Source organism: Poeciliopsis prolifica, unplaced genomic scaffold (genome assembly GCF_027474105.1).
Source record: "Poeciliopsis prolifica strain line A6 unplaced genomic scaffold, Auburn_PproV2 SCAFFOLD019, whole genome shotgun sequence".
Taxonomy (NCBI): Eukaryota; Metazoa; Chordata; class Actinopteri; order Cyprinodontiformes; family Poeciliidae; genus Poeciliopsis; species Poeciliopsis prolifica.
This window is the reverse complement of record NW_026562394.1, coordinates 964,708-976,395: the sequence shown is the minus strand read 5'-3', so window position 1 is coordinate 976,395 and position 11,688 is coordinate 964,708. Positions and strand designations below refer to the sequence as shown.

The window sequence follows — 11,688 nt, the reverse complement described above, 5'->3', positions numbered from 1 at the left end:
AGAGCTGGAGCAGCCCCTCTGCCTCCAATGTGACTGATGATTTCACACATCTCGTCTCAGGTGGTGAGAGGTGCAAGCGTCAAGTGATAAAAATCTGCTAAAACGCGATATCAGGTGGCAGCTCAGCATGACGACAGACTTGCAAACACCAACCAACTAGATGTGAGAAAATAGTTTATGCTGATCACGCCTGAGCATGTTTCCTGAGTGCTGAGACATTTTGTTAACCCTATTAAAATAGCTTGGTGTTTTAAAGATTTTGATAATTTTCAGGGGCAAGGACTGATTATTTGTGCACAACTAGATTCTGACATTTAGTCCACATAGGGTATCTATTTTTTCATTTCTATTAAAAAATATTCTTCAACTACTAGTGTATCATAATTTCCAAAATTTTATGGTTTTGTTCCTCCTTGCTAAAAAAAGCACAACCAATTGCATACTGCCACCAGCGTGCAATCTTCTGAACACAGTTTCTGTTTGAGGTATTTTCAGGTTACATTTCAGCTTGTTTGAACACGTGTATTCCACCAAATATGCATCATATTCTTTTATATTTTACTTTTTAATGTTCATCTTTGCTATATTTTGATGGCACTCCACAGATACTCAAAGCGAAGATAAACCAAACACTGCCATCTCTTGGTTTGTGTTGGAACAACTTAAAAACAAGCAAAAACGTAATAATTAGAGCAATGCATTGCAAAAGGAAAAAAAAATCTTTATTAACCTCCACATATTCTTCCACATACAGACACCCATTTACCAAAATATCTATTTTATCTTCATTCAGGGCAGAAGGAACTCCAGGCAGACAAAACAGAACAAACCTACATAAAAGCAGCACTGCACAGTTAAAGTACACCAAAAATTGAAAGTGGAAATGCTAGGAAAAAATAAATACACATAAAATAGGACAAAGGAAAAGGGGGGATATGGGTCCGAAGCCAATCATCCAGAAAAAGTGCCACTGTGGGGCGGGTTTGTGTGGAAAAATGCAGAATTTCTCTTGAAAGAAAGAGATTGGAGGAAAAACTGACACAAACTATCATGTCAGCTTTATGGGGAAATGCATTAATTCACTATTATAATGCCCTCTGCAATGTAGAACACCTTCACTGTTATGTGTGAAAATTCAATCAGTTAATTTTCACTTTTCAATTAAAAATGTACTCTTTGTACATTTTGAAATGATTTTTTTTAAAAGTATAATTGTAGAAAAAACTGAAGCTGATACTTAAGGTAAAATAAATACTCTAAGCATACATTGAGAAAATTATTTGAAAACAGGCTGACTTCCTTTGAAAAAAAATGTGATAGCACTGCAGTAGAGTTTATCATTAGACATTAACCTTAAAAAAAGATAATGACTGTCTCTTCTGATTACCCGAGAAACATCAGCAAAATGTCTCCACTCTTACTCTACATTTCCTTTGTACAAACTCCTGGAATAAATCCAGCAGATGTACTGATAAGTAGCACCATGCAATAGCATCTGGATGATTTGCATTCAATATGTAACACATTGAAGAAACCCCATCACAATTGCATCACCCTCTAATTTTAAAGTGGTTAGATGGGAAGGTGACACTGAACGTATATCCCTTTTCCTCTCTTGCAGGGCGAGTTAAAGCAGAGGAAATGATGGAGAACACTCTGAAGGTCAGGAGAAAGAGGAAGTGAAGAGAGCTCAGAGGACTTGGGGGAATACAGATGGCTGTCTCTTTCCTTTCACAGTTTCTCCTCATAATTTGCTCTTCATCTCCCGTTTGTTTCACTTTTCTCCTCATCAGCTGTCCATCGGATTCATTTCTATGACAACAATCCCAGTAGTTTCTCAATTGGGGAATTTGTAAAGATGGGTGTTGCCTTTCTTACGGAGATGTGTCACAATTTTTTGTTCAACACTTCAGAATGCCTATTTTGCACATTGTTTTCTCTATCCGTCTCTGTTTAAACGAAGGCCTCTGGGATCTCAGAGCCGTTGATTTTGATGTATATTTTGGCGTCCTCGGCTTTCTGCTGTAGTTCTCGATGGAGTGTCCGTCTGTACCAGATCAGGTAGAGGGGCAGCAAGAAGCCCAGCAAGCTGAGCACAAGCAGTCCGATGTTAACCTGCAGGATGACACCGGAGTAAGCAAGGGTTTAATTTGGCTTAATAGCTGAATATGTTGAGGGGTGATGATTCCTACCCAGAATGGGTCTCCTTCAAGTGGTCCCATCATTGCCAAGAACAGGGGTTGTTGCAGCAAAGCAAAAACAGCACTGACGAGAGACTGCATCCCTGTTAAGCTGCCAAACTGAGAGGAAGGATATCTAAAAAGAAAACAGTTTAGTTAGTCACTTTGAAGCAGCTTTGACCAACATGGAAGTTTGATACGCATAATAATTAAAAATTATTTGGCAATTGAAATTAAAATACATGAGAGATTAAAATGATGTTGTACATACACAGCAGCATAAAGGCCCCCAACAGCAGAATGAATGAATCCTCTCACCACAGTGTGTAAGATGAAGGAGACAATCTGAGGAAAGAAGAAAAACAAAATCAGTGTATATTCATTTATGCATCTCATGTGAAGTTAATTCAGTTTCCCTTTAGCCAGATGATGTTTGTGTGCAATCAGATGCCTACATTTACTGTCGGCTTGATACAGTAAAGTCATTTTTGCATATGGACACAGATCTGGTGAGGACATAGAACAAAGGAATCAAAGAGACAATCACCTGTAATTGGAGATCTGGAATCAGACAGGTGATACCAAATCCCACCAAAAGCAGGTTTGTGAGGACGAATGCTCGCAAAGCGTTTGTCACTTTCTGGATCTTTCTGTCTCTGCGCTTTGTCTTGCTTTCACCTCTAAAATGTGAAAAAGAAAAGAAAGATGGATTACGAGGCAGGGATGCTATGACTTAATTTTATTGGAATCAAAAATAACAAAGTCTCTAAAATTATACTTTTTTTTTACAGATTCCATCTGTATAACGTGCAGATGTAATCAGAAATGTTAAAAAATTCACATAACCATTGGTTACACAAGCTTCTTATTGTAGTGTCCTAGAATTTTGGCTACTTGCACTGTCACCCAAGCTTTAAGTTTCTGGCTTCTACAGTAAAACACACCAACAGCACAATGTTTCCTGGGATGCAAACTCCCTGCCCCCTGTTTGGTACAAATTTAATGGTTTCACAGTTTCTCCCCAACTGTAGTCTGTTTATATGTTGCATTTAGAGCAATGGCTTTCCAGCGTCTGTTAAAACAAACTTGTTTCACTGTGGATAATGAAACCTCCTTTCTAGCTCTACAAGCAGAAAGAAACAAGGTTTTTATTTATTTTTTTTTTTCTGGAGTTGACACATTTTCCACCAAAAACTACTTTCTTTGGAACACAAAGCCTTTCAAGTCCATTGAGAAAATAAAGAACCACATAAAAATTGTTTATGCTCGTGCATAATTATTAGAACACATGAACATGACATATTCCAGTATCTAAGGGTGAAGTAGACTTGTGGCTATCATTCCCTGGATGATTTATGTAGATTTTTCCATTAAGTCCACTGAGGAAATAATGTGTTTGAAGACCTTTCTTCCAATAATAAAACAGTACAAGCTTAGAAAGATCTATGGCATCATCATCATCTGTGCTTTTCAAGATTGCTTAATGTTATTGACATTTCAGTGTGTCAAAAGATCAACAATAAGACTCACTTGCTTAAGAGTTCTTTGTCTTCTTCCCCATCATCACAGTCCTTCAGTTTCCAGTCCATAATTTGACCAATGACAGGAGTGGTCATCAGACAAAGCAGCTGCAGTACACCAAAGATGGAGGAGTACAGACTCACTGAGGACCAAATGAGGACAATATTTATTGTTGTTTATTGGAATATAATATAACACTGTTGAAAAAAGATTTTTTTTAAAATTGGTGTAATCCAGATGACAAGAGGTCATCATCTGGTTAGACGGTTAGTCATTGCAGTTAATAAACTGTGTGAGTCTGTTGCGTGCAACAAGGTTGTTCAAAAGTCAATATGTTGCTATTAGGGCACATATTTGTGGCTCTGGGAGCAGTGACTCTTGAAATGTGAGTCATGTGAAGCAGTGTATGTTTGATCTGCTGATTCTCCTAGAAAAGTTGTTAATGAATCAACTATTAATACCGATAACTATAGTTAAAAGCTGTGTGACAGTTGAAGGACTCAGTTATTGATAGGGACAACCAAGAAAACAAGTGTAGTATTCTACTTGTTGTCAGCTGGATATTTAATAAGCTAATGCTAAGGTAAACTACTGCTAGCGCAAAATGTTTTTGTCTTACCAACTTCCATCCTTCCCACTGAAAATGAAAAAGTTACATTGAGTTGTTTCTACGTCATGATACAAGTCAGCCGGGTGCTGTCTTTGAGTTAGTCTTTGCACACAGGCAGATGTGTCTCAGAAGCAAACAGACGGACCTGTGTCAAGGTTTCCATCACAGAGCACCTCCAAGACGCTGTTCATGGCCCCCATGTAGAACAAGAGACGGAGCTGAGTGATGCACATGGTCGATGCGCTAAGTAGAAAAATAGGGCTCATGATGCTCTTCAAAAAAGACTCAGCTGCAGAAAGCAAAAGCAAGAGATTTAGAACAGGGGTACGAACTTTAAACCTTCATCATTTCAGGAGTTTTATTTTGCACTGCACTCTTACATTCTTCCTCGGGCTTACAGTCCATTTCCAGGTCCATGGTGGATAGGCAGAGAGTGCGTCCATCCTTACCAACCACCTCCTTTTGTTTCACATTGTTGCTGACGCTCAGGCGGCGGCCCACTGTGGTCACTTGACGGTAGAACTGCTTTCCTGTGATCTTATGGTCAAAGCCAAGCCAGCTGAACTTTATTTTCACACTGAGAAAGCAGAGAAGCAAATATTTTATTACATCATTTTTGATCAAACTCTCTCAGTGGAAGTAGGATTTATGTTGGCAGTGTACTTGAGAGCATAAATATGCAACTGTCTTTGCTACTGACGTGTAGTCCATATCTTCTGGTCCTGGGAATGGCTCCAGTGGCCAGTTGAAGAAGCAATTGAGGAAGACAAGTCCAGCACAGGAAGCCCACACCACAAGAATGGTAATGAATGAGGCACCGAAATCATAGATGACCTGTCAACAATAAAGGAACATTTCAAACTGAAGTGGAGGTAACTTTTTTAACAACTTATTTCCCAAAAGATTCACAGAGCAAAGCCTTTAACGTGACCATTAACATGGCTTTGCACTGCCTTCTTTCTTCTTAGATCATATCTGATATGTATTTGACTGAGATTAGAACATTTCAAAAACCTTTTTGTCCTTTGAAGAGAGAATTTTACATTAAAAATTCCCAAAAAGTAAAAAAGAAAATACTTTTTTACTTTAAGATAGCATGGACAAGAAAAGTTTGTTCATAGCTTCAAAAAATATGTGCAATATGTTTTAGATTTTGATTGGACTCATTTGATGTTCTTTTATGAAAAAGGAATACTTTCCCATACCTTAACACCAGGGAATGTGACTGCAGACGAAGCATAAGAACCAATCATGAGGGCAATGAAGGTAGAACGAAGGTTTCCAAACATATTAGGGAGCTAAATGGTGAAGGAAACAGGAAAAACATCATAGATTAGTATATTCTGTCCATATGGTACCCTACACTAAAATAACAAAGATGCTAAAAGATATGTTAAATAAGGTCTGTTTCTTTGTGAATGTCAGCATAAAGGTTAAACAAGCATCGTAGTTATGTCAGCTGCATTTATTTGGAGATGAGGGAATCATATGGGGGCGCCATAAAGAGGGTGCCCAATGACGCTCAGGTCAGAGGGCACAGTAAGGAACAATCAGCAAGACTGCATGGTTCAAAATGAGGAGGTAAAAGCCCCCAAACTGACATGAAGCAAATCAAAGCATAACAGACACACACGAACACACAGCTGCCCATTACACCACACAAAACTCTTAGAGGATGGGATCGACACAGCTGGAACAGTCAGGGGGTTGAACCGGTCCTGAAACTAGAAACAAAGCACACAAGATGGACAGGGTAGAGAGTTCATTTTTTTTGTTTTGTTTTGTTTACACCCTCTGCTCCAACTGGAAGACAAGGATAACAGAGTTGGAGGACAAAACGGCATTCACAAACTGTTTTCAAGTGGCTGAACAACAACAAGCACATTCTTTGACATAAGTCTGGGGAGGGGATGTGCTATGTTGGGGAGCCAGTTTACTGTATTTCTCAGCAGTAGCATCATTCAGAGGTACTTGTAAAACTTAACCAATAGATATAATAGTCTTTAACACTGACAAAGAGTTAAACTGGTATTGCACAGTGTTTCCTAATAGTCACTATGGGATGTGCAGAGAAACTATACTCCAGAAGCCAGTGATGTAGCATGTGTTTAATGATTAACCCAACACTGACGCTTTCTTTTATAGCGTTTGGGGTTGTTAAGGAGAAAGGGTAAACATGTTTTTACCCTTTCAAGGGTAAAGACATGTCCTCATGCATACTATGGACAATCTATTATTCCCATGACTTCGGCTAGTGAGATATTTAAGACGTGCAAAAGACTTAACAGTAAAGATGAGCGATTTGTCTGTGTTGTTATTGAAGAATGTTGTTTCACGGAGATTTACTGGTGTAGAGCCATTGTCCGGTGAACAGCGTCACCATGGTAGCTGTTCACCGGACTGACTGAGTTATCAAAGGCTAAAAGTGATGGTGAGAGGAAGCAACAGAAGGACAAAAAAACACAGAGCAAAGAATGCAAATGAATAAAGAGGCGTCCACACAGTGATCCCTTAAATTAATGAAAATCGTGGGTTGTTTTTCTTTGCCTTTGTGTCCAAGGCTCCTCTCAGAATTAGTGAAAACCATTTAAAACATGTATCCCTTGTTTTGGTCCCAAATGTCATTATGTGAAGGCAGATATAGACAAATAAAGCTGGGTGAGCTATGATATTAGGCTATATTTTGGTAATGAAAACAGGTCTTGTACATTTCACTTTGTTTTATAGTGTCACATCTTGTCACTGTGTTACTACAACCATTAAAGTATTTTAATTTGAGATTTTATGTGATTGTAAAGCACAGAATAGTGAATAATTTTGAAGAGCTAAATAATACTTATTTTTCAAAATTTTCATAAAAGTGTGGCATATTGTCCCTTTTGGAAACCCAGTAAACAATTCTATCAGTGTTAATGAGGAAGTCTTATAGACACATACATTGCTCAAACAACAGGCAGCTGGTGCATCAGCTCTGTAGCAAGAAAAATGCAAAGCACACAAACCTGGCATGCCCACTTACTGTGAGGGAGGTGAAGGTCATGCACATGCCTCCGAAGCCATTGAAAGTGAGTGCAATGAAGATAAGAACGGAGAGCTCTAAAAATGACACATCATTAGACTGCTGACAATCACTACATGGCATGCAGATATGGAAAATGGACAGACTGGATCACATGGACTCACCATTTGGCTGGTAGGCTCCATAGGCAATGAGTAGGCAGGAAAAGCCAAAGCAAGTGCTGAAAATAGATTTCTCTGTCAAACATTTTCAATGACAAAAACTACTTCCCTGATTTTTTCATTTTGTTTTTACAAGAGTATAATATAATCTCAATTAACTCTTTGTGGCTGATTGCCCTTCTGAAAAGCAATAATTAATATCTTGTTTCTGTTTTTTTATTGAGCCAATATTGCTTTGCTCACCTGCCCAGCAGACGAAGTTTCCGAGGCCCATATTTATCCATGACGATCCCCAGTGGCAGTGTGATTGCTGACAGCAGGAAGGAGCCAACGGTGAAAGCAAGATTCAGCATCTCATCCTGTTCTTTGCAGATCAGCCAGCCGTTCATCCTCAGCTGACCCTCCGGTACGAGGTGCTTCATCTCCACCCCGTCCGATTCATCCGGTTCGAAGGCGTCAGAGTAGTCATGGGGTATCGGCGTCTCCGCAGAGTGAGACAGATTGTGACTGGAGCTGTTACCTGTAGAACATGATGAAATGATAGTCAGATGGATCTTCTATTTTTTCACCCTCTTTGTTAAAACATGGTAAATATGAGCTTTTTAAATCTACTTTCACTCATTATGTGAAATGTGAAGTCTGCACTTCCATTTCATCACAAGATCAAGACACGTCATTACACAGTCGTCACATGTGGAGTGAACTCATCCTCAGTTATCTGTGCGGTAAATATCAGTCTGAAAAATGAAACATGTCAGCAAAAAATCTGCACAGACAGAAGAAATTAAGCAGGAACACAGAGAAACATTTTGACTCAAATCTTGTCAGGCTGTCTGGGATTTTATTGAGACTTTATGAAGTGTGAGTGGAATAAAAGGTGATCAGCTGGCAGAGTCAATGATCTGAGAAAGGTTATCTGAACCTTCAGGTTATAATGTGAACAGGGACAAAGGTTCAGGAAGAGAGAAACATGAAACATTGCCTCTTTTGAGTCCACCAGCCAGTAACTGTGTGTCATTGCAAAGTGGAACTTCACATCGTGACACATTTCACAACAAGGCGCCAAAGCCTTCTTTGTTCATAATTTTCCAAATATCCTGAAAATGTGTTTTCTTTTATATAATGTTTCATGGTGCAAAGTGGAAAAATTGATCTAACTCAATATCAAAATTGAGGATTTGGTGTGCTGACATGTGAATAAATTTTGCGTTTAGTTTGTATGTATAACTATTGAAGAATGCAGTAAAATTAGCCTAAAATAAAAAAAATACCTGTTTGTGTAAAAAAATAAAGAAGAGATGTCCTGTGGCCACATGAACTCAATTAGACTACATGATTTTCTCCTATTCCATAACACATGGTCCCTCCGTGGCGCTACTTGCAGAAGGAAAACCAAACTTAAACCACACGACTATCTTGCACATCTGGATTTTATAGCTATCTCTTACACAGGTCATCTAATTTCTACGGCTCATCACTTTTCTATCAGCCTTTGTCCCCTCCCTGGTCTTTATCAGCACCCTTTAAACTTCCAAATTACCGTAATAAATGCTGCATGTGAAACTCTCTGTTCTTCATTTCAAAAGTCACATGGCTAAAAAGAGCTGAGATGTTCTTTTTTTCCTCTTTGGTCTTATGTCATCAAAATGTGGTAAAATTGTTGTGGCAGATCTCCAACAATCTTTTTTTTTTTTATTACAAAAACACATTTTAGTGTGCTTTTTTAGATTCCATGTAATAGACCAACACACATTTTCACATAATTGTAAGGTGGTATGTAAATGTTTTTTTCCCAAATTAAACTCTGAAAAGTGTGTCGCACATTTCTATTCAGCCCCTTTACATCGCCAATAAACTGTGATTATATATAACTCTGGAGGAGCTGCAGAATACTCAGGTGAGAAATTCCTGTTTGCCGTTTTCATCCAGCCCTTAAAAGGCACAGCAAACATGTGAGATGGTCTGATTAAATGACAACACAACTGAATTTCTTTTAGAAACACAATCTTTGGCAGAAAGCTAACATGACATTACACATAGTGATGGTGGCATCATGTTGTGAGGATACATTTTTCAGCAAGGCACACAATTTTTACATTTAAATCTAACGGGAATAAATATGGATTTTACTTTTTAATTTATCTGGAGATACATATTTCTTTTTCAACCATAATTTTTTGCCAACTTCATATAAAATAAATGACTTGGTCAAATCAGAGATTGTGCATAAATGTTATCTGTTCTTTAAAACACAAAGCACTAAGAATCATTCTATTAAAATGAGCAGTAAGACAAAAGAAGAAGAAAAGAACACTTTAGAAAAAGATTGCTTAATCTTTTTACGTTTTTCCTTTTTTTTTTTGAAAAAGGAGCAACAAAGAAGCAGTTCATGTGGTGTATTCTTGGTCAGTGTCTCTGTCCTCAACTATTGTAAGCTAACAGAGACAAGTACAGCACAGTAACATACTGTCTCAAGAAACCGTACTCTGTCCTTTTGTCCCTTCGGACCACTTTGTCTACCTGCATGCCTGAATGCTCTAACGTATCTGATCTGGTTAGACCCCCTTAGTCCAGCCTGGGACATCTTCACAGGTAACATTTTATTTTCAAAGACTGGAGAAGATGGGAAGGTATCAATGTTGCTTGACATCTCTTGAAAAAAAAATCTGTCACATCCTTTAATCAAAGTCAAAGCATTGCTTTCCCCCAACATTTAATTTGAAATGTATTTGAAATTTATTTTCAGAGTATTAAGAGAAAACTCATTAAACCTGAATGATTGCTCATATATGATGAAAAATGGTCAACGATGATAGAAGTGCAATCTAAACATTTAGACTCACCTTCCTCGTTGCAAAGGTAAGAGTAGAAGCCCTCAGACTTCAGCATGATGAGGAGGGAGCCCCATCCCAGCAGCACAGCAGAAAACAGCAGGTTCTCAATGATGGCGGTCACTGCCATCCACCAGCGCCTGGCGAAGGCTGTAGCAAGGGTCGGAGCCATGGCCAAGGGAGAGGGAGAGCTTGAGAAAGAGAAAGGACAGAAGAGGAAGAAGGCTAGAAGAGAGCAGAGAGAACCTCCCCGACTGACGGTCAGAATGAGGAGCGACGGGTTTCTTATCTGAAAAGAGAAGTACAGGAGGGAGGGGAAGTTTAAAAGTCAGCCAATTGGTGAAGTAAGTAAAACCCTGCAAGGGCTGGTTTATCAAATGAGACAACATTGTGCATCTAACTTTGCACCATTGGGAGATCACTGATTGTCTGAAAAAATTGTAAATGAGCCAGCATTGTAAGGAAGAAGCTATTTTGCACCCTCTATTCCTTTTTGATGGATTTAATATAAAAAGAACAAATTATTCTTATCAATTGTGGTGATTTATACACATGATTGCTTATAGTAGATAAAAAAATAGATAAAAGAACAATCAAATATTAGCACCACAGAGTTTCTTCAGGCAAGTAAACTGGTCTAGACTGGATTGAAGACTGGTCAACCGATGACCCTGCTGCACAGCCCCCTCCCCAAATGTCCTCTCATATTCACCCAACCGTCAAAAACATTTTTCTGCAATTACTTTAGTGCATTCCAAACAAATTAGACAACCTGCTTTGTTTTTTCACTCACACAAAACACACCCTCAAATGAGATGCAGAACCAGCACATTGAAAAAGGGAATGTCCACAGAAGTCACTACTTCCAAGAGTAATGAGTTTGCACACATTAATTACTTACATTTCTATTTATGTCAACTGATAACACATGTCCAAGTGTCATTCTATAATCCTTCTCTTTTTAGATGTTTATAAAAATATTTGAAAAAGATTCTCACCTCTCCAGGCTCCAGGTAGTGCTTCAAACCACCCAGCTCTCTGTATCTGTCTTGGCTCTCTGTGACCAGGTATCTGTGAAAAACAACATTTATATACTCCAGCCCTCTGCAAAGGGCGCCCCCTATTGAAGTTTGGCTGCGTACAGCTTGTGCTCTCGTCAGCTCCCACTTTCTGAGAAAGACTTGTGTTGAGGGCAATGGTGTGAAAACAAGGTTGTTAACCTATTTAGTAACCTAATGCACCTAGAATGATAATGTTATGCACCCCTAACAAAGGTCATGGGAAGATTTAGAAAAGCCCAGTTACTGTGGCATTTAAGTTTGATCTTATCAGTCATTGTAAAATGTGACGTTTGTAAGTGGAAGGG

At 38.6% G+C, this 11,688-nt stretch overlaps 1 protein-coding gene across 2 annotated transcripts; it reads right to left on the bottom strand.

The window, feature by feature from the left end:
- Window positions 1-704: 704 nt before the first annotated feature.
- Window positions 705-11,369, bottom strand: slc43a2b (solute carrier family 43 member 2b). Of its 2 annotated transcripts, XM_055043459.1 has the most exons (15): window positions 11,321-11,369; window positions 10,335-10,611; window positions 7,735-8,011; window positions 7,495-7,550; window positions 7,331-7,407; window positions 5,517-5,609; window positions 5,012-5,145; window positions 4,692-4,888; window positions 4,457-4,600; window positions 4,321-4,338; window positions 3,711-3,843; window positions 2,728-2,860; window positions 2,452-2,525; window positions 2,193-2,316; window positions 705-2,115 (listed from the first exon to the last, which is right to left on the bottom strand). In XM_055043459.1, exons 2-15 carry the CDS (start codon window positions 10,492-10,494, stop codon window positions 1,954-1,956), a joined length of 1,782 nt encoding a protein of 593 aa, XP_054899434.1. In that variant the 5' UTR covers window positions 10,495-10,611; window positions 11,321-11,369; the 3' UTR covers window positions 705-1,953. The 2 variants fall into 2 exon arrangements, with proteins under 2 accessions (XP_054899434.1, XP_054899435.1); XM_055043460.1 differs by lacking the exon at window positions 4,321-4,338.
- Window positions 11,370-11,688: the final 319 nt, after the last annotated feature.

Excerpts from the sequence above, each read along its gene's own strand:
- slc43a2b (XM_055043459.1), bottom strand. The coding sequence starts at position 10,494 with ATGGCTCCGACCCTTGCTACAGCCTTCGCCAGGCGCTGGTGGATGGCA. Across the intron at positions 7,551-7,734 it reads AAACTTCGTCTGCTGGGCAG|CACTTGCTTTGGCTTTTCCT; the intron begins GTGAGCAAAGCA and ends ATCTATTTTCAG. Across the intron at positions 2,861-3,710 it reads GACAAAGAACTCTTAAGCAA|AGGTGAAAGCAAGACAAAGC; the intron begins GTGAGTCTTATT and ends TTCACATTTTAG.